At 44.0% G+C, this 24,742-nt stretch overlaps 1 protein-coding gene across 1 annotated transcript in view; it reads right to left on the reverse strand.

Moving 5' to 3' along the window:
* Window positions 1–24,377, reverse strand: part of LOC130550300 (solute carrier organic anion transporter family member 2A1-like) — a 73,495-nt gene extending 49,118 nt beyond the window's left edge. Inside the window, exons 1-2 of the mRNA XM_057327721.1 lie at window positions 24,216–24,377; window positions 17,711–17,786 (exon numbers count right to left, since the gene is read on the reverse strand). Coding sequence (XP_057183704.1) covers window positions 17,711–17,786; window positions 24,216–24,377 — 238 coding nt within the window. The remainder of the gene's footprint in view (window positions 1–17,710; window positions 17,787–24,215) is intronic.
* Window positions 24,378–24,742: the final 365 nt, after the last annotated feature.

A 24,742-nucleotide genomic window follows, 5' to 3' on the forward strand; every position in this document is an offset into this window, starting at 1 on the left:
TGTATAAACTCAAACTATGACTCACATCTCCCTATGTCTGGAAAGTTCACAAAGACAGTAGGATTTTCGGGACAAACGCAGCTGATTCCAATAACTGCTCCAGTTTGTCTAAGGACTAAGGACAAAGAAGTAACATTGCCTATTTTAGTATCAGACCAAACCCCTGTTAACCTGTTAGGGAGAGATGCCCTATGCAAGCTAAAGGTACAAATACTATGTTCCCCGGAAGGTATTTATATTGAGAGCAAGGGAGTTAGACAAATGGTAATCACAACCCCCCAAGCTAATGCTTACTGGTTAGGAAATTTAGAGGAAGAGGTAGGGAAGACATTACACAAATGGGAAAAGTTTATTAAGGAACAGATCGAAGAGCCCAAATTACCCGAATTAGAATTTCACTGTACTATGATCTATGACCCATTGCGCAGAGTAGACATAGAAAGAAAATGGTTACAAGAAACTAAAGGCAAGGAAGTTCCCCTCATTTCACAGCATATAATTATAGGACCACAAGGAGCAGCATTACAAGTTGATGACAATGATTTTATTAAGAAATGGTTCCAGGTCCCAAACTCAGTTCCCCACTGTCAGGGTTCTGGTAGACGGAGAGCACACCACAGAGGTAGATAAGAAAAAGGAGTTTATTTCAAAAACAGGAATATCCAAAAACAGGTAAGTATTCAAAAAACAGGAATATCCAAAAACAGGTAAGTATTCAAAAACAGGAATATCCAAAAACAGGAATATCCAAAAACAGGTAAGTATACTTATCGGGGTATAGAATTGCAGTGAAGACAACAAGACTGAACAGGGAAGAACAAAAAGGTGCAAACTTAAATAGAATCCTGATGATGTGATGCAGGTGTGGACTAATCAAAAATGGTGGATGTGCGGTGCATGCTGGGAAACTGAGTTCAGAACTCCGGGGAGAGGGAACGGGTGAAGCGAGCTGGCGGTGACGACATGGGGGGCGTGGCCGGTGGTGCTGAAACCGTTACACCCATTACAACTTATTTAGCAAGAGAATAGTGATCTAAAGAAATAGGCCATGATGAAGAAGCCAAAGGAATAATGAAAAAACACAGACACCTTAATTATTATATCAGAGAATAAACAATTATAAGATTGCATGTGCCACAATTATGCAGAAACTCCTAGAGAGGTGGAAGTCAATGGACAAGGAAAAATGAATTTGGAAACATACCTAGAAAAAGAGATAAAACAAACAGAGCTTCTCAAAGAAATGGAGCAATTGGTTCCTGATCAATTATGGTCAAAACATGACACAGATGTAGGGCTGATAAAATCTGCTAGCCCTATAGATATCAAAGCAAAACCAGGAACTAGATTGCCAAACAAATACCAATACCCATTGAAACCTGAAGCAATAAATAGCATCAGGGATACCATAGATGGACTATTTACAGCAGGAGTGCTGTTTAAAACATCTAGTCCTTGTAACACACCTATACTGCCTGTTATCAAAGCAGATAAGGCAAAATGGCGGTTGGTACATGACTTAAGAGCAATCAATGAAATAGTGGAAGATTGGCCAGTAGAAGTTCCGAATCCTCACACCCTGCTCACAAATGTGCCACCTGATGCAAAGTATTTTACAGTAATTGATCTTTGTTCTGCCTTTTTCAGCATACCATTGGCTGAGAGCAGCAGACACTTGTTTGCCTTCACATACGAAGGGACTCAGATATCCTATACTAGGGTCCCTCAAGGGTTCCGCCATAGCCCTCATATATTCAATCAGCTGTTAAAAGCTGACTTGGAAGATCTGGTATTGGATAGCACTCTTCTGCAGTATGTTGATGACTTGTTAATTTGTGCCCCTACCCTTGAACAATGTCACAGAGATTCTATTAAGGTTCTAACAAAATTAGCTGAAGAAGGACACAAAGCCTCGAAGGCAAAGTTACAATATTGCCTTCCCCAAGTAGAGTACTTGGGAAGAATAATTGCTTATAAAACCAAAGCAATATCACAAAGCCAATAAGAGGGAATTAGCAAGGTTCCACTTCCACAGACTGTTGTTCATTTGATGACATTCCTGGGCATGACTGGGTTCAGCTCAGATTGGATAGAGGATTATGCAATAAAAACTGCCCCGTTGAGAGCCCTAATGAAGCAGGCAGGACAGCAAAATTTGAGAGCCCCAATTACATAGAATAGTGATGCAACAATCGCATTTGAGTCAATTAAAAGATAACTGCAAAGTGCTCCAGCTCTGACGAGCCCATATTATGCGAAACCCTTTCACCTGTATGTGGCCAATAGAAAAGAGGGATATTCTTCTGCAGTGTTGATGCAGGAAACATGTAAGGGAAGAGGAAAACAGCCCATTGCCTTTTATAGCACAAAACTGGATAGTGTAGCACAGGGATATCCCCCTTGTTATCAAGGACTTGCTGCTGTATATTATGCTTATGAGAAAGCTTCTACTTTGACTATGGGATACCCAGTGACTATATATGCACACCACAAGGTGGTTGAAATGTTGGAACAAGGCAGATTTGTTTTGACACAGGCCAAGAAGCTTGGCATATTCAACTCTTTTAACATATCCAGATGTAACGATAAAACATTGTACTACTGTAAATCCAGCAATTACATACCTTTGGAAGATGAGGGTACTCCACATGATTGTGTTGCTGAATCATTAGCTTTTACCCGTCTTAGACCAGACTTAGAGTCTACACCTATAATGCATGCTGAAGCTGATTATTTTGTGGATGGTTCTTGTTTCAGAGACCATCTGGGAAATCATGCTGGTTTTTCTGTGGTGAAGCGAAACAAAGATGAATTTGTACCTGTGATTTCTCAACATTGTGAGCAGCCTTGCTCAGCACAACTGGCTGAACTGAAAGCTTTAACCACAGCTTGTGAATTGGCAAAGGGACGAATTGTAAATATTTATACAGACTCTGCTTATGCACATGGAGTGTGCCATTTATATGGGGCCGTCTGGAAGCAAAGAGGATTTAAAAAGAGTGATGGTACCCCAATACAACATGCAGAGCAAATTGTACAGTTGATTTCTGCAATGATGCAACCAAAACTTTTAGCCGTTGTTAAGTGTCAAGCACACAAAAAGGGAAATGATTTAGTAATACTTGTAAACAATGCTGCTGATGCTGAGGCTAGAAAAGCTTCAGGATGCCAAACTGCAGTTATGGCTCCCATGGTATTAGTACAACCTGAGCCCCGAATTGCAGACCTTGCTCGCATACAGGAGCAAGCAAGTGCTGTCGAACAGTCAGTTTGGCAGCAAAGGGGGGCCACAAGAGATGTAAATGGAGTATGGAGATCTCATGAAGGACTAATAATTGCACCGCATGCCCTATTGACTGTATTAATTTCAGAGACACATGGGTTTGATCATTGCGGTCGAAATGAAATACTTCGAAAAATCAAGCAACAAGGATATTGGTCACCTTATTTGCAAGCAACAGTGGATGATTACCTAACAGGATGTGACATTTGTGCTCAGAACAATGTTAGGAAAGGGACTTCAGCACCCATAGGACACATTCCTGTACCTGAGGGACCTTTTAAACATTTAGTAATGGACTATGTTGACATGATCAAGTCGGTCAGAGGCAAAAGATACATGCTGGTGATTATAGACAGATTCAGCAGATGGGTGGAAGCTGTGCCATCAGCAGACCAGGGCTCTGGGACTGTGATTAAGTTTTTGACAAGAGAAGTGATTCCAAGGTTTGGAATTCCATCTGAGATCAGTTAGGATAATGGCTCCTCATTTATTCAAAGAACTGTAAAAACTGTCTTGCAACAACTGTGCATAAAGCAGCGGCAAGGGCTGCGTTTACCATCCCCAATCACAAGGAATGGTTGAGAAGGCTAATGGGACTCTAAAAGCAAAGATAAATAAGATCTGTGCAGATACAAAATTGAACTGGGTAGATGCTTTACCGCTGGCACTAATGAACTACCGCATGCAAACCAACAGAACTACAAATTTGACCCCACATGAAATGCTCACGGGCAGACCAATGCCAGTGCCATATTTAAGAGGCCCATATGATGGACCGCCTTTGGAGCAGTTGCAAGTTGAATTAAGAACTTACATGAGACAATTAACTGCTATACATGAGGCTATATATTCGCAGGAGCAGCGCCGAGGGCCCAGAGAGGACGAAGAAGCTCCATGTGCAATAGTTCCAGGAGATAACGTCTATCTGAGGGTCTTCAGAAGGAGATGGAATGAACCACGGAGAGAAGGGCCCTACACAGTCGTACGAGCAACACCTACAGCAGTACAAGTAGAAGGAAGTAACACTTGGTACCACTTGAACCATTGTATCAGAGTACCACAACTTCGACGACGAGGTCCTGATCAAGATGACGGAGAAGCTGAGGAATTATCAGAGTCTTCAGACGAAAGGCAAGACCGAGATGATAGTCAGAGGACCCCCGAGAGGGTTCTCGAGCCTGCGCCAGAATCACCTAGAGCAGCTGAGGGACAACAGGAGCAGCTCCCGCAGCACGAGCCAGAGCAGAGGGCACAGCAGGAGAGACTCGACCAGGAGCAGGAGTCGACACAGCAGGAGCCACTGCACGAGCCAGAGCAGAGACCGCGAACGGGCCAGGAGCCAGACCAGAGCAGAGAACAGAGACAACCGGCGGAGCATGCTGGCAGGCCTGTATACGATCCTGACATACATGGAGAACATAGTGCAACTCGAGATAGCCGCCATAGACAGGAACCAGGCACCGCCTCGACCCAGACAGGAGACAGGCCAGGCACCACTCGGGAGAGAGATGCAGGACATTCTGATCACAATATTGCTACTGATGAACCTGGTACAGACGATACCACAGGCCCAGGGGTACCCGATCCAGAATTATCCCTTGAACGACTATTGGCAGAAGACTTCCCAACCATCGATGTGTCAGACCTCACTTGGTCACCCCCAGAGTTCGACTTGTGATGGACTACCACGATATGAGAGACTTTGGGACATTGCCATTCACAATGAGTGGTATAGGTGGGCACGTTTTACAGTGGAACAATCATACATGGACAGTTGTGAATTTTGCACCCCTTCACCATTGAGCAAACTCATCGTTGTGCCAAACCCATATGACTATAGATATTGTGCTGGATATTACGTGAAACAGTGTGCTAAGAGGAGAAACACTGTTCCTTTTTGTCATGCAGAATGCTTAGCCCTGGCAGGACGAGAAAACCGAGAAAAATACTATACTCACCCATTATGGGGAAAGGAATGTATGGACATTGATGTAAACCTGCCAGCAAACATGATTGAAGTTCCAGTTGTTTATGACATAGATTACACATTACAATATGAATGCTTTAATAGTACATACAAAAAGGGTGGAAACAAAGTGGGATTGTTTAAAGGAAATTGCATAACTATTTGGCATTTGGATAAAAGCATGCAAAGTCAAAAGAATGTTAAAAAAACAGTGGAGTAATGAGTTTGCTTCAGCTACATTCACAGATAACTTCACAGTAGTAGGTTGGGAAAGCTGCCCAAATATGACAACAGGATGGCCATTAATTGTATCTTACCAAACCAAAGTGAATGCTATTGCTGACTATTTCTGGTTATGTGGAGGAAGCAAACTAAGACCAACATTGCCAGAAAAATGGATAGGTTTATGTGCAAGAGTAAAACTAATACAAGATGTCACTATAATTACATGGGACCCAAATGTGAATGTAAAAAGCAAGCCCAAACATAGTATTATGAAAAGAGCCTACCAAAGTGACCCAAATGTTTACTTGGATGCAATTGGTCAACCTAGAAATATTCCACACCAATTTAAAGCAAGAGATGAGGTGAGATCTGTCCTCATATGGATAACCCCTAATAAGAACACAGAATGGATTAATTATCTGTATTACAATCAACAGAGGTTTATTGATTTTACAAATGATGCGCTTGAAGCGCTTGGAGAACAATTAGCCCCAACAAGTAAAATGGCTTGGCAGAATAGACAAGCCCTAAACTGGTTATTAGCTGAAAAAGGAGGAGTGTGTGTAATGTTTGGAGAAGATTGTTGTACTTATATTCCTAATAATACTGCCCCTGATGGATCTTTTACTCATGCCATGGAAAAATTGAAAAATCTAAGAGATGAAGTAACAGCCAATGCTGGAACAGATAGGGCATTTGGAACATGGTTTGAATCCATGTTTGGGTCCTGGAGAGAATGGCTAACTCAAGCGGGAATGATAATTGTTACTGTCTTAATGATTTCTGCAGTATTACTTTGTTGTGTTATCCCTATGATAAGATCTTTGTTGGTTAGAGCCACAGCAAAACAAATGTCATTACGTGCGAAACTAAATGTGCAGCATGACTCTGAAGCATTTATGTTGACTATGGTCACAGCAATGGAAAACTGTGAAGAATATGATGACAATCCATAATTGTCTAGCACACAAACAAGACAGGGGTGCCACTTTGTTTTACTATTATATCTCTGTTTTTGAATAAGTAAGGGAGATAGCATAAAATTGTTTTTCCTTTTGGGGCATGCAGTATAGTTATATTCTATTAAGACATTAATAGGCAGGAAGATAGCCTATGTTTTGTTTATTATTTTGGCAGTAAACCCCTCCCCTTTAGCCCAAAAAGAAACAACAAGTCTATTTGTTCATTTATGACCCCAAGAGAACTAACTGAGAGGGCTATGTATTATGTGCTCTCTTTCTTTCTTTTCTCCATTTTTCTTTCTATCTTTTTCTCACTCTCATCACAACCTTTAAGCAGGACAAGACTGGGGTGATCAGAAGCAGAACTGCAGATTTTCAAGGCAACAGAGTTTCTAAGTGACATCACGGACGTATATGAACTAATACGGCGAAAGGAAATTAGATTACTATGGAAATGATGTCTTCCACTCCAGGAAGAAGAATATTCATCAAATCGACAACAAATCTGGCATGAGAGAGTGGACAACGACCAGTTATACATCGATGAGAGAAAGCTTTAACAACAACAGTTCATAACTTACCTATCACGGAGTGGGAGTACGTGTGTGCATTATCCAAGGAACTAAGAACTGTGAGTAAGAGCACGAGGGCAAAGTGCCAGTGGAAGAACTACCCTCATGTAGAGAGGGTGGGGGCCACCCACTGGACGAACATAGGTAGCTTAAAGATATTAGTTACCCTGCAGTGACTCCTTTAGTGATCTCACCCATTTTAAAGACTTTTCCATATGTGGCATCACGTTGTACCATTGACAACTCAAGATCATTTATTACTTAATATAAAGACATCACACTCTAGAAATTTTCCATTTAATCCAACAAATTTTTGGTCAACTTCCTTTTTGGCAAATACTCATAGATCAAGGGACATTGACAGAATATTGGCAGATGACGACAGCATATTAGCAGTCTTTGCAACAATTGCAGAGAAATCTACAGATAATACAGCACAATTAGGACGAACATATATTGTTGGAGAAGCAAGAAAAAACCTTCAACCAGTATTGGACAGAGCAACTGGGTATATAACCTTGGAATATACAGACATCGAAGCAAGGCTTAGGAAATACTTTACTGAAAGGAGACCAAGTTGGACTTTAAGTGTGTGCACTCAATATTTGCTTTGGGCCTCAATTAACCTGAACACAGGAATTTTGAAATTTAAACCACATAATTGTCATACACGATTTAAAGCAGAATCTAGATTAAAACCAGGTCAGTGGATGATTTTTACTTATCACACTGAAGGATATGAATTGAATTGAATATTACTAAAATTAAACCTTGCAAATAACAATATGGAGGGCAGAAGACACCCATGGCATCCCATGAGACTCAGAAAGTTGTTTGGACAGTGAGACATAGCATTTATGTTGATAATTTTGACATGTGTAATCATAATACCAATACTTATGAGACAATTCCCAGATGATAAAGAATTTTCAGATTCCCTTTTCAAACGCAAAGGCATGGATATGGATTTGAACGATTCAGACTTTTTGAATACTACCTTGGAGCAGGCTGACCCAGGAGTAAATGATACTGCATCTGAACATTTGTTCCCAGGTCAGTTAGTTCCAGAGTCTGCGGCACAACACCGAAATAAATGACAGAGTGACAACTACACAACAGAGGACCCATGGATGGATCACCCTAATCCTCCTCATCCTTATGCTACTAACATGTGGTGGAGATTTACTAATCATACAGTCAAGATGTATGCTTCCAGAAACTGTTATGTTTGTGCCCAATTTCCTCATAGTGCAGTTGGAGGAGACTGGTGGCCACATCAAGACCTAAATACAACATTTGAGATAGCTATGGTTGCAGTAGAAGCTGCCGCACTACAACAGACCAAGGAAGTTATGATTTATCGAAAAATGGATACTTGGCAATCAACTGTTATCCCTAAAAGAATCTTTGCTCAGATAGCGACTGTTAAACATATACCTAGTAATCTCATCTGTTATGAGCGACTTTCAGGAGTACCAGGACCTTCATGAACTTCAGGAGAACAATTCTTGGGAAAATTACCAGAGAAAAAGTGTTCAGATATCTACAAGCAAACAAATGCAACTATGAGACAAAGTTGTATGTCATGTCTTCACACAGCAGATCAAGTGAATCCTCAACCTGGCATTGCTACAACTACCCATGAAGCACCACAGCCAATTGTGGCCTACCAATATCTTTTGACTTCAGAGAAAGGAAGAGCAAAATGTCCATTATGTTCAACTGTGCATGTTCCAGATCAACAAGGTACAGGTGTCGTTGAGGGACACTATGGGCTGTGTGGGTATCGTGTGTACTTATCCTTACCAAAGAATTGGATGGGACTTTGTGCTTTAGTCCAATTACATGGTGGTGCCATTATCTTACCACATCAATCAATGGAGAATCAACAACAAACAAGAAGAGACCTAATCAACTTCATGAGAGAAAGCCCAGTGCCAAAGAATCATCACATATGGACTATTGCTGAGAAGCTTGTGGCTGCTTTTCTTCCAGCACTGGGAATGGAATCACTGATGGAAGAAGTGGAAATCACCAGATATGAGCTGTCTTCATTTATCAACACGACGAAAATCATGATGGAGGGAATCAGAGAGGAACTGCGAGGAATAAGACTTACTGCTCTCCAGAACCGGATGGTTTTGGATCAACTCACTGCAGCGCAAGGAGGTGTTTGTGTTATGGTAGGAGAGACTTGTTGTACCTACATACCAGACAATGACGCGGATGGACATCTTATCGAACAAGGAATAGAGAATATTACATTGTTGTCTACAATGATCGCAAAGAATGAAGTGAACACAGACTCTTCCATTTGGAACTGGTTTAACAGCATATTCCCTAATCTGCATAACATATTGATGTTGGCTGTTTGTATTCTATCACCAATTGTGATATTGTTATGTTGTTGGCCTTGCATAATGCAGGCATGTAAGAGAGTTATTCCATATGGTCCTCATCATCAGATGATGGTCTATTCAGTCAGTGATGATCAACTCTTTGCAATTGATCAACTCTTTGCAGTTGAGTAAGAAAAGTTACTAAAGTAATTGGTTAAAAGCAGGTGTTATCCGTGTTACGAGATGACCAAGATGGGTCAGTTGGATTTTTATCTTTTATAGCTTGCATACATACTTCCAGTAAGTATTATCCTGGATATTGATTCATTTTGCTCATGCAGATATATTTTCTTTGTAGTAGATATTTCTCTTAAATTAGTAGACTTAATCATGTGTGGGACTCTTATATTGTGCATAATTCTGATCATTTTGTGCATAATTCTGATCATTTTGTTGATTGTTGTATTTGCACATTGCACTTTGGGCTCTGTGTACACCACAGTTATAAGAAGTATTCATAGGAATGATATTACCATAGATGTGTTAATAAGATGATTTAATGATTTAATGATATAATCAGCATATTTAAGCAATGATTGAGTGTTGTTTGAACTATAAGTATATTTTTAATCATTTTAACAAAGTATAGAACAGATTTCAGCAATACAAAATTCAGTGATGTCTTTGAGATCTGTTTAAGGCCTGACCTAGATAAAGTTCAGAAGGTTGAACATGTAGTTCACTTTGTGGCCTGAAAACTGGTACCAACAGGAAAACTTATTTTTAAAAACCAAGTAAAGGTCGACATTCCACCATTAGATACAAACCTTGTTGCCTAGAAAATAATAGTGGCAGACGAGAATGATTGGATAATAAAAATAAATGATAAAGGGAATTTACCTGATTGGTTTACGAAAGAACCTCCTTTCCTAAGTTTCACTATAACTAGGCTGGAAAACACTTGGTTTTCAGATGACTTGGGACATCTCACTTTGTTTGGCCTGATCAAATAAAGTTAACTCCTTGACACCTGAACCTTCTTTGTCTGAGAGATTTTTTGAACTTCAAGATCGACTTTTACCACATCAATTACTCAACTGTTCCCAGGCCTAAGGGGGAAGGGCTGCTCTGCCCAGCCTGCCCCCAGGAAGGTACTTAGTGATGGATGGAATGCCTGTTCTTTACCCAGTGCGGAAAGAAGGGAGGCCAAAATAGCAGTTGACCCACCAAAGGAAGGGGGGAAGGGCTTTCGCAGGCGTACGCCCTACCGGCTGCCGGTCCTTCATGTTGCCTTGCAGGACACGGGCTCACACCGGTTCCACGCGTAGGTATTAGTACCTCGCGAAGGTGTTGGGCGTAGCCTAACCCGCAGCTCTGCAGATGTGTGCCAGAGAGGTGCCCTGAGTGTGCCTCACTCCTAATGGGCAGGGGCGATCTTGAGATCGGTATGCCGTAGCGATGGCATCCATGATGCAGTGCGCCAGCCTCTGTTTGGAGACAGTCTTCCCCTTCTGCTGACCTCCAAAACCGACAAAGAGCTGCTCAGAGCTTCTGAAGCTCTGTGTGCGGTCCAAGTAGAAGCGCAGTGCGCGTACTGGACACAACACGGATGGGGTTACGTGCCCTTCCCCTGTTACAGAAGGTCCTCTGTCAGGGGAATCGGCCAGGGGGGAGTTGTTATCAGAAGCACCAGCTCTGAGAACCAAGTCCGGTTGGGCCAGTAGGGCACAACTAGTACCAGTTGATGCTCCTCTTCCCTGACCTTGCACAGGGTCTGTGCAATGCGGCTCACTGGAGGGAAGGCGTACTTCCACATGTCCCGCGGCCAGCTGTGCGCAAGGGCATCCGTGCCGAGGGGTGCCTCGTTCAGGGAGTACAAAAGTGGACAATTGGTGGAGTCCGGGGAGGCAACAGGTCCATCTGTGCCTGGCCGAACTGCTCCCAAATGAGCTGGACTGCGCAGGGATGGAGTCGCCACTCTCCACGAGGCGTCGACTGACGAGAGAGCACAATCGGCTGTCTGGTTCAGGACGCCTGGGATGTGTGTGGCTCGCAAGGAGCTGATCACCTGCTGACTCCAAAGGAGGAGGCGTCAGGCGAGTCGTGTTAGCTGCCATGAGCGAACGCCACGCTGACTATTGATATACACCACGGCAGCTGTGCTGTCCGTCCGGACCAGCACATGCTTGCCCCGCACGAGAGGTTGTAACCTCCTCAGTGCAAGTAGCACAGCCCACAACTCTAGGCAGTTGATATGCCAACGCAGGCAGGGGCCCATCCACCGCCCCGACACTGCGTGCCCGTTGCACACGGCACCCCAACCCTGCAGGGAGGCATCCGTCGTCACCACGTCGTGCCTTGACACCTGCCCTAGGGGGACTACTGCCCGCAAAAGGTCATGGAAGACCAGGGGGTCAGGGTGTGTCGGCAGACAGGCGTGATGACCATACGCCTGCTGCCGGTGTGCCACGCTCTCCAAGGAACCTGACTCTGCAGCCAGTGTTGGAGCGGTCGCAACCACTGGACCACCCCCGCCGAGGATGCCATGTATCCCAGGAGCCTCTGAAATTGTTTCAGGGGGACCGCTGACTGTCTGAGAACCTTCAGGCAGTTCAACACTGACTGGGCGTGTTCTGTAGTCAGTCGCGCTGTCATGGAGACCGAGTCGAGTTCCATACGGAGAAATAGGATGCTCTGCCAGGGGGAGAGCTTGCTCTTTTCCCAGTTGACCTGTAGCCCCAACCGATCTAGGTGCCGGAGAACCAGGTCCCTGTGTGTACACAACAGATCTTGCGAGTGTGCCAAGATGAGCCAGTTCTCAAGATAGTTCAGTACCCGCACACTTCTTTCCCTGAGGGTAAGGAGGGCGGCTTCCACAGTCTTCGTGGAGACAGGGACAGACCGAAGGGGAGGACCCTTTACTGATATGCCCGCCCCTCAAAAGCGAACCGTAGGAACGGCCGATGTCGAAGGAGGATCGAGACATGAAAGTACGCGTTCTTCAGGTCGATTGCCATGAACCAGTCCTGACATCTGACAGACGTCAGGATGCGCTTCTGCGTGCCCTGAACAAGCACCTAAACAAGCTGCCGTTCAGGTGGATCATGCAGAAGCGCATCCTAACGTCTGTCAGATGTCAGGACTGGTTCATGGCAATCGACCTGAAGGACGCGTACTTTCATTGTAGATCTAGCCCCGCCTTTCTTGGGACAATGAAGTACGGGCTGTAAAACCCGTTGAACATCTCGGCTGGTAGGATGGGCTCGATCGCTCCCTTCGCCAGAAGGGTGGCAACCTCGGCCCAAAGCACGGGCGCATCCCCACCTCTGACTGAGGTAGAGAGGATGCGCCGAAACTTGGGAGGGCGTCTGGTGAACTGGATCGCGTAGCCGAGACGGATCGTCCTCCCTAGCCAGCCTGACGGCCTGGGAAGCTGAGCCAAGCTCCCAGGAACCGAGACAGGGGGACTAGGGGTTTGATCTGCTTCATCGTCCCCGCGGGGGGTGGTTGGATGGCCAGCAATACGGATCCCTTGCTGGGGGAGGGATCCCTTGCCGGGGGAGGGCCCCCGGGGAGGAGATCGGCTCTGCTATTTTTCCTGCCTGGCGATTACACAGCTCAACGCACTGTCTGACTGAGAGTGCTGATGGCTGGTGATTATACTCAACGTTGCGCCTCGCCATGACACAACGTCGAGTTGCAGTCCCTCCATCGTGACGAGGGTGAGATCGGCTGTAATGACAACCCAGAGAGAGAGGAAACTTTTTTAGTAAGTGGGCGCTGGCCCCCCGGGGGGCAACAGATGGTGAGTCGGGGCAGGAACTGTCCCTATCCGACCGACCAGCAATGGAGCCCGATGGTGAACTCGATCTCCCTGGGGTCTTCCCGTCATGGCCGCTTCTGCTTCCGCGACAGCTGCTGACGGGGTGGCGGTTTCCTCTTCAACGTCCTTTTCCGGGAGGCTGCCTGGCTGGGGGGCGCTGGAGCCGGAACCGGCGTCGAGGAGGGCCGGGGCTGCTGGGAAGCAGACGCCGCACGGGATCTCGACGGCCGGAAGGCGGCTGAGTCACAGCGGGGCAGGATATGCTTAATGGCCTCCGTCTGCTTCTTCACCGCCGAGAACTGCTGAGAGAAGTCCTCGACGGTGTCACCAAACAGCCCACCCTGCGAGATGGGTGCGTCGAGAAAGCGAACTTTCTCAGCGTCCTGCATCTGCGCAAGGTTAAGCCAGAGGTATCTCTCCTGGACCACCATAGTGGACATCGCCCGACCCAGGGCCCGCGCGGTCACCTTCGTTGCCCGTAGGGCGAGATCGGTGGTGGTGCGGAGTTCCTGCATTATCCCTGAGTCAGTTTTACCCTTGTTGAGCTCCTTCAACGCCTTGGCCTGATGGACCTGCAGGATGGCCATAGCGTGGAGGGATGGGGCAGCCTGGCCCGCAGCAGCGTAAGCCTTCGACACCAGGGATGCCAAAAACTTACACGCTTTGGATGGGAGTCTAGGTCGAGCTCTCTAGGACATAGCCCCGGGCTGCCCCACCATCGAGGGAAGTAAGGGCGACAGAGCTGGTCTGACGAAAACGAGCCATGAGGGGGCGTTCCACGTCTTACTGAGCCCCTCATGCACTTCCGAGAAAAACGGGACCGGGGCCGGGCGCGGCTTGGAGTTGCGCTCAGACCTGAGGTACCACGTATCCAGCCGCGAGTGCTGGGGGAAATTTGCTCTTTTAGAAGAAAAAAAGAAAATAACTCGAACACCTCCAGAACTGCAGAGATGCCCAGGGGAAGTCGCTGCAGGAAGGGACATTCCGCTCCACCATGTCGTACAGATTCCAGTAGAAAATAGATCAGTGTAGATCCGATTTGTGATCATAAGATCGAAGGCTCAGAAGAACAAAAGGTGAATGAATGCAGCATGCCGTCTTCCTTTATACCCGGATATCCGGGGCGGAGTCCGGCATGCCAATTTCACTCGCCAATTTCATTGGCCTTTTCTAAATATTCAGAAGATAGGTTCTCAAGTCAAACCCCATCTTTCGGCTCGACACAACGTCGAGAGACCGACAGAAAGGGAACTGACACCACTCCAGTTTTCACAACTCTTTGCATTCATTTAAGATTTTGTTTAACATGTTGAAGTCTGTGCTTACGAAAATTTGAGACAAAATGGCCTGTCTGGCATAATCTTGTGTGGTTTTATTCATTCAAGCAGGAAAGAGAACTTAATACTGATACGCTGTCTGACAGATTCTGAAAGAGATTCACTGACGCAGCCTTTAGCCCGTGACCGTATACACCAGACTGGACCTCGCTTTTCATTTTGCCGCGTCAAAGCAACTGTTTAAAATCGCTTAAGTGGCTTAAAAGCCTGTACATGAATAAGAGAGTGATTATATAATGTAAGGCTAGACAAAGGATATTTTAACACGTTAATCTGGAAAAAAATAATCGCATGCGTTAATGCATTAACGTTGACAGCCCCAGTTTTTTATATTGTGCGATATACAAATAAACACAAATTGAATTAAACAGGCAAAGTTCGCTACAAGAGTGCCGATGAAGTCCATTGTCCTCGTGAAAATCAACGCAAATTCTTTAAATATGTGTGAAAGCTAGGTTAGTCTAACATTAGTCAATTTGTGTAGACTTTTTTATTATATTAATTAGAAGCTACTCTATTTATGCCTTACTAAACTGCATGTTTTTATGCATCTAAATATATAACATGATGTGTAGTGATATATCAGGAATTATACCAGCATTGTTACGTTTGCAATATTTGTTTAATTTGTAATTATTTATTTTATTTAAAGCTTACGAAATTGAGTATATATTTTTTTGTCTACATTTACCGTTGAGTCATTATGTGTGTTAACCAAGGACTTTTATTTTGATAAGGCTGTTTATGGAATGGATATGAAACATGTGTGTCTCATAGAGCTTCAAGAGCAAGTGGAGTTGCGTCAAGCTCAAACGCACACCGATAGCTTGCGCTAAGGCTAATAGCGTATTAAAGGTTTTCTAGCTCCTGGTTTTGAATGGAGACCAAGGTAAATGTTATTTATTTATTGTATATTTTTGTTTATGTGTTGGGTATTATGGGTTTATTTGTATTTGATGATTTTTTTTTATTGCTCATTCATTGTTATGTTTGTTTTTCTGTTTTTGTGGACACGTGTCAGTTCTTACGGTGGATTTCACACTTCATAACGATTTTAATCGCAATGTGATGAAGACGGGTGTATGAATAAAGGCGTGTGAACCATCAGTAGAAGAATCTATCTTTCTTTCGAATCAGAGAGCTACAGTAAGAACTTGCCCTTCGGTTTGCTGAGTGGCTACAAAGGTATTCTGATTTCAACGCTTATCATCAATGATGGTGTCAAATTCTAAAGGACTGTCATAGTGTACTTCTTGGATGAAAACCTTTACAACAAACCTACGCATGATGCATGACCTCATGGATTTACGAGCAGCAGTTGATCAGATTGGACTTGATGCTTACGTGTAACAGTGAGTACGGTAAATGAAGGCATGTTTTAAAGGGACGATCTTTCTTGTTGCGAAGCTGTTGCAAATATGGCATAAGGCAAGACACTGATGCACATGTATATACTTACAAATGAACTAAACAGTGTATGCCAATTGATTTAGTTAATAGTAAAGTGTGTGTATAATTGTGTGTAAAATGTCAATGTCAGAACCCGGTGCGGAAGCGCAGGATGAGTGTAGTACTTTAGTAGAAACTCAAGAAGAAAGTCTTCGCAGTTCAAAACGGGCGCTTGTTCCGACTCAAAAAATGTTAGCTTATCAGGAAGAAGAGTTACAGAAAAAGGAGAAAAGGTTTGTTTATAACCAGTGGAAAATGGAAGCTCGTAGTATACGTGAGCAACTTAAAACAGAAATTTCAGAGACTCATTTAGCTATTTTAGCCGAGTCTTTAGAGGCGGTGAAGAATAAAGTTTTCAGTGCTTATGATGAAGTCCGGCAACGAGTGTCGCCAACTATTGAAATGAGGCGAAAGGTAGATGCATGTGAAGCGGTCACAGCCGACATCATTAAAGTTGTTAACGAACGGATGGCAGGTGTAGATGGAGAATTTGACAGTGTAAGAAAGAAAAAACGCCTTCGTTCTTTATTAAACAATGACTGTGCCCATTCAATATTTGGTTCAACTGCCTCGCACATTAGTAAAGAAAGTGGTAGCTATTTTAGCCGTCATTCAACCGTATCAAGTCTAGAAGTTAAACGTGTGAATGCCGCAGCAGAGGTGGCAGCCAAGCAAGTTGAATGTGAAGCTCTTATAGAAGTGACAAGGCAAAAGGAAAGGATACAGCAATTTAGAAGAACAGCATAAAATAATTCTTGAAACTGAATTAAAGGAGCTGGAACGTATTAAAGCACAAAAGAACTTAAAAGCGGCCCAAGCTAAACTGGATGTGTACAATCAGGAGGTTGCTAAAGATAAATCTAGTGTATCGGAAGTCTGTGGTGGTGTAAAGGAAGAGTTGGATAGCCATCAACTCCATCCAAAAAAGGACCCAAACTTGTCTCAAGCGTGCAACGACATTAAGAGTACAAACCATTCATCTGCAGCAATGGATATACCTTTACTAGTTCAAGCTTTCCAGGATAATATGTCCATAAGTAAATTACCAGCCCCAGAACCTCCTGTATTCACGGACGATCCTATTCATTTCTTTGAGTTCAAACAATCCTTTACAGCTCTCATTGATAAGAAGGGTGTTTCTGTCGCTGATAAATTATTCTACCTGAAGAAATATGTCAGTGGCCCTGCAAAAAATGTGTTGGAAGGCATTTTCTTTAGAACAGACAGTGCAGCTTATCAGGATGCTTGGAATAAATTAAGCAATTGTTATGGTCAACCGTTTACAGTGCAAAAGGCATTTAGAGAAAGTCAAAGTCAACTTTAATCATATATGCCCGGTTTCACAGACAAGGCTTAAGAGTAGTCCCAAATGAATGTTTGACCTGTTTTAACTGAAAATAACTTGCTCTGACATATCTTAAAATATGTCAGTGCCATTGTTTTTTCTCAAGATGCAAACCAGTAATATTTTTTTTCTAAGGCATTTTTATAAAAGTGCTGTAAATATCCTATTTAACTAAGGTCTAGTCCTGGCTTAAGCTATGCCTTGTCTGTGAAACCGGGCCATAATGTATTTAATTTAGTTCTGAGGACACATTGAAGACATGAGCATGAATAAAATAGTTACTTACAAATAATGCTCTGGTTGTAAATTTGTAAGTGCTATCTTAGATCTTGTTTTAGTAATAACTACTAGTAGCCTGTGTCACATGCAGATTTATTTAACTAGCCATTATTGATGTGAGTAGACTCACTTTTTAAGAAATCCAGCATGGAGCTCTCTGTCTTGTTGTGGGCATCTTTCATGATTTCAGCATCCGGTTTGAAAATCTGCAGGACAAGACTTTTAAATTGGTGCAATACAAGGAGCAAGCACACATTAAGTTCTAAAACAGCACTTCAATAAGTGCAACCATGGCCAGCTTTGCAGGTAAGGTAAACTTTAGTGTTAAAAAGCTTTTTCTGTCTTGTTTAGTTCTGTTTTTTTCCAATTTGATTTAGTTTTCTCTGCACAAGGGGTTCTCAACTCTGGTCCGCAAGATCCATTTTCCTGCTGAGTTTAACCCCAACTCTGATAAAACACACCTGAACAAGCTAATCAATGTTTTAGGAATAGGTGCATTCAACTTAATGCAGCGCCGCACAGACCTATCGGCGTATGATATTAAAGTACAGTGAGAGTGATTCAAGTGCAGACCGCCCTGTATGCTTTTGAATCACTCTCACGGTACTTTAATGTGATACGACAAGCAATCTGCGCAGCCCCGCATTAAGTTGAAAGCGCCAATTCCTGAAGACTTTGATTAGCTTGTTCAGGTGTGTTTTGTCAGGGTTGGGGCTAAACTCTAAAAATGGATCTTGCGGGCCAGTTGAGAACCTCTGCTCTACACCCTCATTGGTCTACCTGTGTTTCCTAGTTTATCTCCTTGGTTGTTAATTATTTCTTCAACTGTTTCCGTTTCCTTTAGTTACATTTCCCCTGTTATTTAAACCCTGTGTTTAGGTCTGTTGTTTGGTTCAGTAATGATGTTGATTGTTATCCTTTGTTCTCTAGTGACTTTTCCTTGTGGATTTATTAAATGACTACATTTTCATTCTACTCCTTTATCTCCATAGTTACACATAACATTATCTACAAATATTATCTACAAATAAAAATATCAGAATATTGCATTATTTTGGAGCCTCTGCAAAAAGCTTGTAACTTTCAGTTGTTTTTATGTAGTGTGTAGTTACAGACAGAATCACACTTTCAGTAATGAAACTCAGATTTAATAAGAAATAAATCACAGATTTGGAGTTGATTTCTGTTAACATGAACAGGATTACCACCAGTATGGAATTATTTTTGAACCAAATAAAATGAACGCAGACTTTTAAGAAACGAACAAGAATATGCAATGAGAAAGAAGAAAATCACTCTTTTTAACTCTTTTTTTTTTATTTTTTTGCAAATTGTGGTTTATGAATTTTCTTCTGGAGTTCCTTATCGAGGGAACTCAAGCTGAGTCGCTATGGGATTGCCTCGACGTGGCTGCATCTTGAAGCATGTGTGTCAAATAAACAATTAATGAGGTAATGAGTATAAAGTATAAAGGGCATCCCAAAAAAGGCCTCTTCACACTTCTTATGCCTCAGCAAGTGACTGCGTGTGTATGTTTGAGGCATGGCGAACAAACAATGTAGATCATACGTCTCTCCATGTCTGCATTATATTACAGACAGGGACATGCAAAAGTTGTGTGTGATGTGTTTAGGGGTGCAGCATGCACAGTCAACTCTTAAGGGACCTGCACTGCGAGCGGCTTCCCTGAGGCACTCTTGGGGGATGCACATGGATCTCGCTGAGGAGACAGGGTCAGTTTAGCTTAGTCTGGACTGATATTAAAAGCAGCCGGTGCAGCCTCCAAAGTGGAACCTTTATTTATTTTCAGACCTCCACGACAAGTTGTCTTGGTCGTGGAGGCAGAGGCGTAGGAATGGGGCAGTCAAGGCAGGCAATTGCCTTGGGCCCTGCTTTTGAGGGAGGCCCCGATGGCCGACCATTGAAACAGTCAGAAAATGTCATCTTAATAAAACGCTCAACAACATTTAGGCAACCCCTTTTGCTGTGCCCTCTCTACCGCTACGCGGGCTATGATATCTGCGAAACACATGACAAAAGTGGCAGACTTTGGTTCCGCCTCGTCTTTATTTAGCACGCTCTTCAATCCACAGCCTCGCAGTGCGGAGTGAACTTCAGAAAAAGAGAATAAGGTGTGTGTATTTGCTCCTATTTGCTATGACATCTGCATATGTGCAGTTCCTTGTTATAAATGCAGTTTACATAATGTGACCCCCGCTGGGGCAATACAATACAGTTTCCCATCTACTGTAATGTTTTCACTCTCTCAAGTTTTTGCCTCATTAACACACTATACAGTTGTTTACCTCCGAATAAAGTGCTTTACATCCATGAAGGCATACTTTAGAAAACAATCCTGAGGCTATTTTCATTTAGGTTTAAAACATTTTATTTTACTCAAAGTCTTGCACAGAAGTGACGGACAGTATAAAGTGCTTATCAGAGTTTATTCCCTTTGAATAATAAAGTTTGTTATTAAGTGTGACGAGGGAGGCGTGACGAGAGCCGTGGGAGGAGGAAGCAAGGCCGGTGATGTGATTGATAATGAGCGTCAGCTGGGCGCCACACCGGCCTCGTATCTCCCACGAAGGAGATTGGAAGCATAAAAGGCCGAGCGACAGTAGACGGCGAGAGAGGACCAGGCCCGGACATTAGTTAAGTTTGGTTTATGTTCGTGTTGCTGGCATTCGTCCGCGAGGGGCTGCCGGCTTGTTTCTTTTGGTATTTTTTGTGTATTTATTTTGGATTAAATATGTTTGATTGTTCGCCGGTTCCCGCCTCCTTCCTTCCCGTTTTATTGAGCTTTGCTACATTGGTGCCGAAACCCGGGAGGAAGGAGGGACATGCTGTCAAAGAGTTCTCGCGCTGAGGGGGATCGTGGTGCTGAAGTGTTCGGGCAGCACGGACGAGGGATGTCTGCGAGCGGCTGCCCGAGGCGGTGGTGATGGAGCGTGTGCCCGGGTGGAGCGAAGAACTCGCGCCGTGTCCTGGGTCGAGGTGGGGTGGCTGCCATCCACGAGGGAGCGGAGAGGTCAGCCCCGCTTGCCTTGGGCCGGAGCCTGCTACCGTCCGCCGGATCGGGGAGGAGCATGAAGCGGGGGACCTGCGGCCAGCTGCCCTCGGTTGGAGGAGCCACCGCCAGGACACGAGGACCTCGCTGCCGTGCCCCTGGGTCTGAGGTGGGGTGGCTGTCTTCCGGGAGGGAGCGGAGGAGTCAGCCCCGCTTGCCATGGGCCGGAGCCTGCTGCCATCCGCCGTGTAGGGGAGGAGCAGGAAGCGGGGGACTTCCTGCCGGCTGCCCTCATCTGGCCATCACCGTACCACCGCATGGCACCGCGAGGAAGAGCCTCTCGGCTGGTTGAGGACCGAGCGACAGCGTGTCTGGGAACCGGACTATTTTTTTCCTCTCTCCCGCCCCTGTCACCCCTGGTGCTTCCGTCTCCATTCTCTCGTCTCGTCGGTCCATACCCCCAGGCACTGGGGCCATTGGGACTGACCCCCGGGGGGGGAGTAGGCACAGTCTCAACTCAACTCAACTTTATTTATAAAGCGCTTTTACAATTTTCATTGTTACAAAGCAGCTGTACATGAGACATGTTGACTATAAGCAAAATAATTAAAGTTGTACCTGCAAAAACAAGAAACGGTTGAAAACACAGAAGACAGACATACTCACATACAAAACACTCCACACACACAATATGCACACGTACTAACACACATAGAGACACACACACACACGGATGCGCACGCACACACACAGAACACACACACACGTATGTACACAGACAAGTACGCGCGCACACACACACACACACACACACGCTCAGTGAGAGCACACATTTAGGATAAAGGAGAGAGAAGCACAGGTCAAATATAACAGACTATAAATTCCTATATGCAATATTAATTAAGTAAAACTTTAAAATTCTAAAGCAGCCCCCCCGGTCAGGCAGATAGTGCAAAAACAGTATGCAAACGGTGGCGAGGAACGCAAAAAACTAATCGAGAAAAAAAACCTCAGGAGAACCCAGGCCCAACCAGGGGATTCCAGTTCCCCTCTGGCAAAAGCTGCTGCCTCTGCACAAGCTCCAGAGAGCTTGCACAACAACGCTAAATAAAATAAATAAACTTAATAATAAAATAAGTTATAGTTTAAGATTATCATTAATAATCTAATAGCATTTGAAATTTTGTGGTGAAGACATGTCAAGAGACCGCGTCCTTCTTTATCCAGCTCTATCATCTCAGCTCTTGTCAGGTCCCCACTTCCCATTCTCCGCTCTACCATCAGGTCAGGCCATGAACTGCATCCTGCTCGCTGTGGTAACCTTGGAACAATGAGACAAGACTGGCTGAGAGTAGAGTACTGTTCTGTACTCTTTGATGCAACAAGTACATCAGTTGTGTTTTTGGTTCCGGTTGATCTAACTAATGCAGCCTAAACCCTCTGAAGATTTATATTATGGAAGAGTAGTATATGCAAGATTAAAAAGATGCGTCTTTAGTCTAGATTTAGTCTGTGGTTACCCCCCCGGCCTGTGAGGGGCGATGGGGGTATGTGACGAGGGAGGCGTGACGAGAGCCGTTTATAAAGAAGCATAGAGGAGATCGGAAGCATGAAAGGCCGAGCGACAGGAGTAGACGGCGAGAGAGGACCGGGCCCGGACATTAGTTAAGTTTTGTTTATGTTCGTGTGGCCGGCAGTCGTCCGTGAGGGGCTGCTGGCCTGTTTTACTGCTATTTATTGTTTATTTATGTTTTATTAAAATGTTTAAATGTTCGCCGGTTCCCACCTCCTTCCTTCCGTTTTATTGAGCTTTGCTACATTAAGATAATATATTTATTAAGACTAATAGAAAAGTGTAAAACAAAATTGATGCTAACCATACCTTTATAGGAGCATTTCATAATTTTCTACGTATTGGTAATATATGATAAATATTTGGGCATTGACATTTAATGTTGTAAAAGTAAAAATTTTGTTGTATCACATGTGCTTTGACTATACTTTTATTTGATCAATGTGCAATTCTATTTTTAGGACAAATAAATATTCACAAAAAAATGTCAGAAGGGCCTCATTGAATAATTTTGCCTTTGGCCCCCACTTAATGTAGGTTCGCCTCTGCGTGGAGGCATCCGTATTTAGCCCGTATGTTCTCACCCCAGTCCAACATCTACTCTAATATTTCGGGGGCGAGGGACCACGGTTATGGGACAATGCCAGAGGTTGAACAGACGTTTGCGGGCTATCTATCCCCTCTGTCTGCATCTCTGAAGGCTCCCATTCTACCCACCACAGTGTGGTTTTCGGACATTATGTCTCTTCTTGAGAGCCCTTGGCAGAATCCAGAATTGCAGTTCTTCACCCCCACCTGTGGTAACTTTGGGTCTGGCCTCTGAGGGGGCCAGGCTCATAGACTCAGGTTTCCAAGCTGAGGTTGTGGAGACCATACTTAACTCCAGAGCTCTCTCCACGAGGAAGCCTTATGCGCTAAAGTGGAGAATCTTCACATCTAGGTGTCTAGCTCTTCTGAGGGACCCAGTTAACTTCCCCGTTGATGTGGTTCTGAGAATTCTGCAGAAGCAATTCTCTGCTGGGCTAACTCCTTCTACTCTTAAGGTTTATGTAGCAGCAGCTTCTGCTTATCATATTCTTTTGGAAGGTTCATAAGTGGGTAGACACCTGCTATTAGTTTGCTTCCATCATGGCACTCGCAGGTTAAGGCCTGTGAGCTGCACTAGGGTTCCATCATGGGAACTTTCTGTCATTATTGGTATTGGTATTGACCTACATTTTTTATTATGTTTCATTCATTGTTTTGAAGGCTTTTTGTCTTGCCTGTTTGGAAGCACGGACCGGGAGAAGCTGAATTTTGTGTGTCCTATGCGAGCACTGGACGTTCATGTTCATAAGACGGCTCAGTGGAGTCTGAGCAGTGATTGTTTGTTTTGGTTTGCCCAGGAAGGGTTTCCCGGTGACCAAGCACACCTTAAGCAGGTGGATAGTGGACATCTCGCTGGCTTATGAACTTCATGGCATACCGTTCCCTGTCACTGTGAGGGCCCCTTCTACTCAGGGTATGGTTGCCTCTAAGGCCTCCAAGGGTCAGGGGCTTCACTTCAGGACATATGTCATGCGGCAGGGTGGTCCTTGCCGCTCACTTTTATTAGGTTTTATAACTTATACCGCCCCTCTTTGGGATCCCAGTACTGTTGTCTTGACCGTGTTTGGTTCACACACGCTGCAGGCATTTGGTAGCATGGCGGTGTGGGCATTGCGTTCCCATAATGTTGCTATGGTGACGCTGCGCAAGTTCCCTCAAAAGGGAGAACTTGAGAAGCGTAAACGAAAACTCTGAAAGTGCAAATGAAAACTCTAGCAACGAATTCATAAACCATGATTTGCAAAAAGGAAAATTAGAAATCTGGTAAGAAAAAAATGCAGTTTATTTGAAAACCACGTTACATTTTTGCAAGTGAGTTGAATGTTTTCATCATCATAGTTTTTTTCTTATTGCATATTTTTGTTTGTTTCTTAACACTTTGCATTCTTAATTCCATACACAGTTGTATCTTATTAATTCTGACATATGCATTTGTTATTGGGTAGTTTCAAGGGCATGACTAACCTTCTCCACGTGAAGGGATCTGGGAAAGAAAAAGTAAGGAATGGAGGTAACAACGAGAGCTCCAGCAGTGATGAGCAAACCCATCCACCATGCACCGACCCAGCGAGGGTCAGTAGGACTCAACTCCAATGCACCCCCTGGAGGAAAGAAACTGCAAACCATGTAATGATATACAGTATTTGCTTACGACACCAATTTAAAAGTAAGGCCAGCTACACATATACACAAGCAATATCCTAAAATTATCAAACTGGATAGTTCCGGAACCAATAAAGAGGGCTGACGTTCTCAAACGAAGCATTTACCAATTTGAATTCGAACTGGCATTAGGACCTCTGAAGTGATGTAAGGTGGATGACAGTTTGGCATTTAAAAACAACAAAAAAGGTAGTTATGCTATTATTTTTTGTCATGCTTCATAACAAAGACGATTTTGTGTTGATAAATGGATTTAGTGCATTTTCATAGTTTTTTTATGCTGAGCACTGAGACTATAGGCTCAACGCTCTACTTGCAACCTAGCTTCT

This window comes from Triplophysa rosa, unplaced genomic scaffold (genome assembly GCF_024868665.1).
Source record: "Triplophysa rosa unplaced genomic scaffold, Trosa_1v2 scaffold284_ERROPOS145926, whole genome shotgun sequence".
Classification (NCBI taxonomy): domain Eukaryota; kingdom Metazoa; phylum Chordata; class Actinopteri; order Cypriniformes; family Nemacheilidae; genus Triplophysa; species Triplophysa rosa.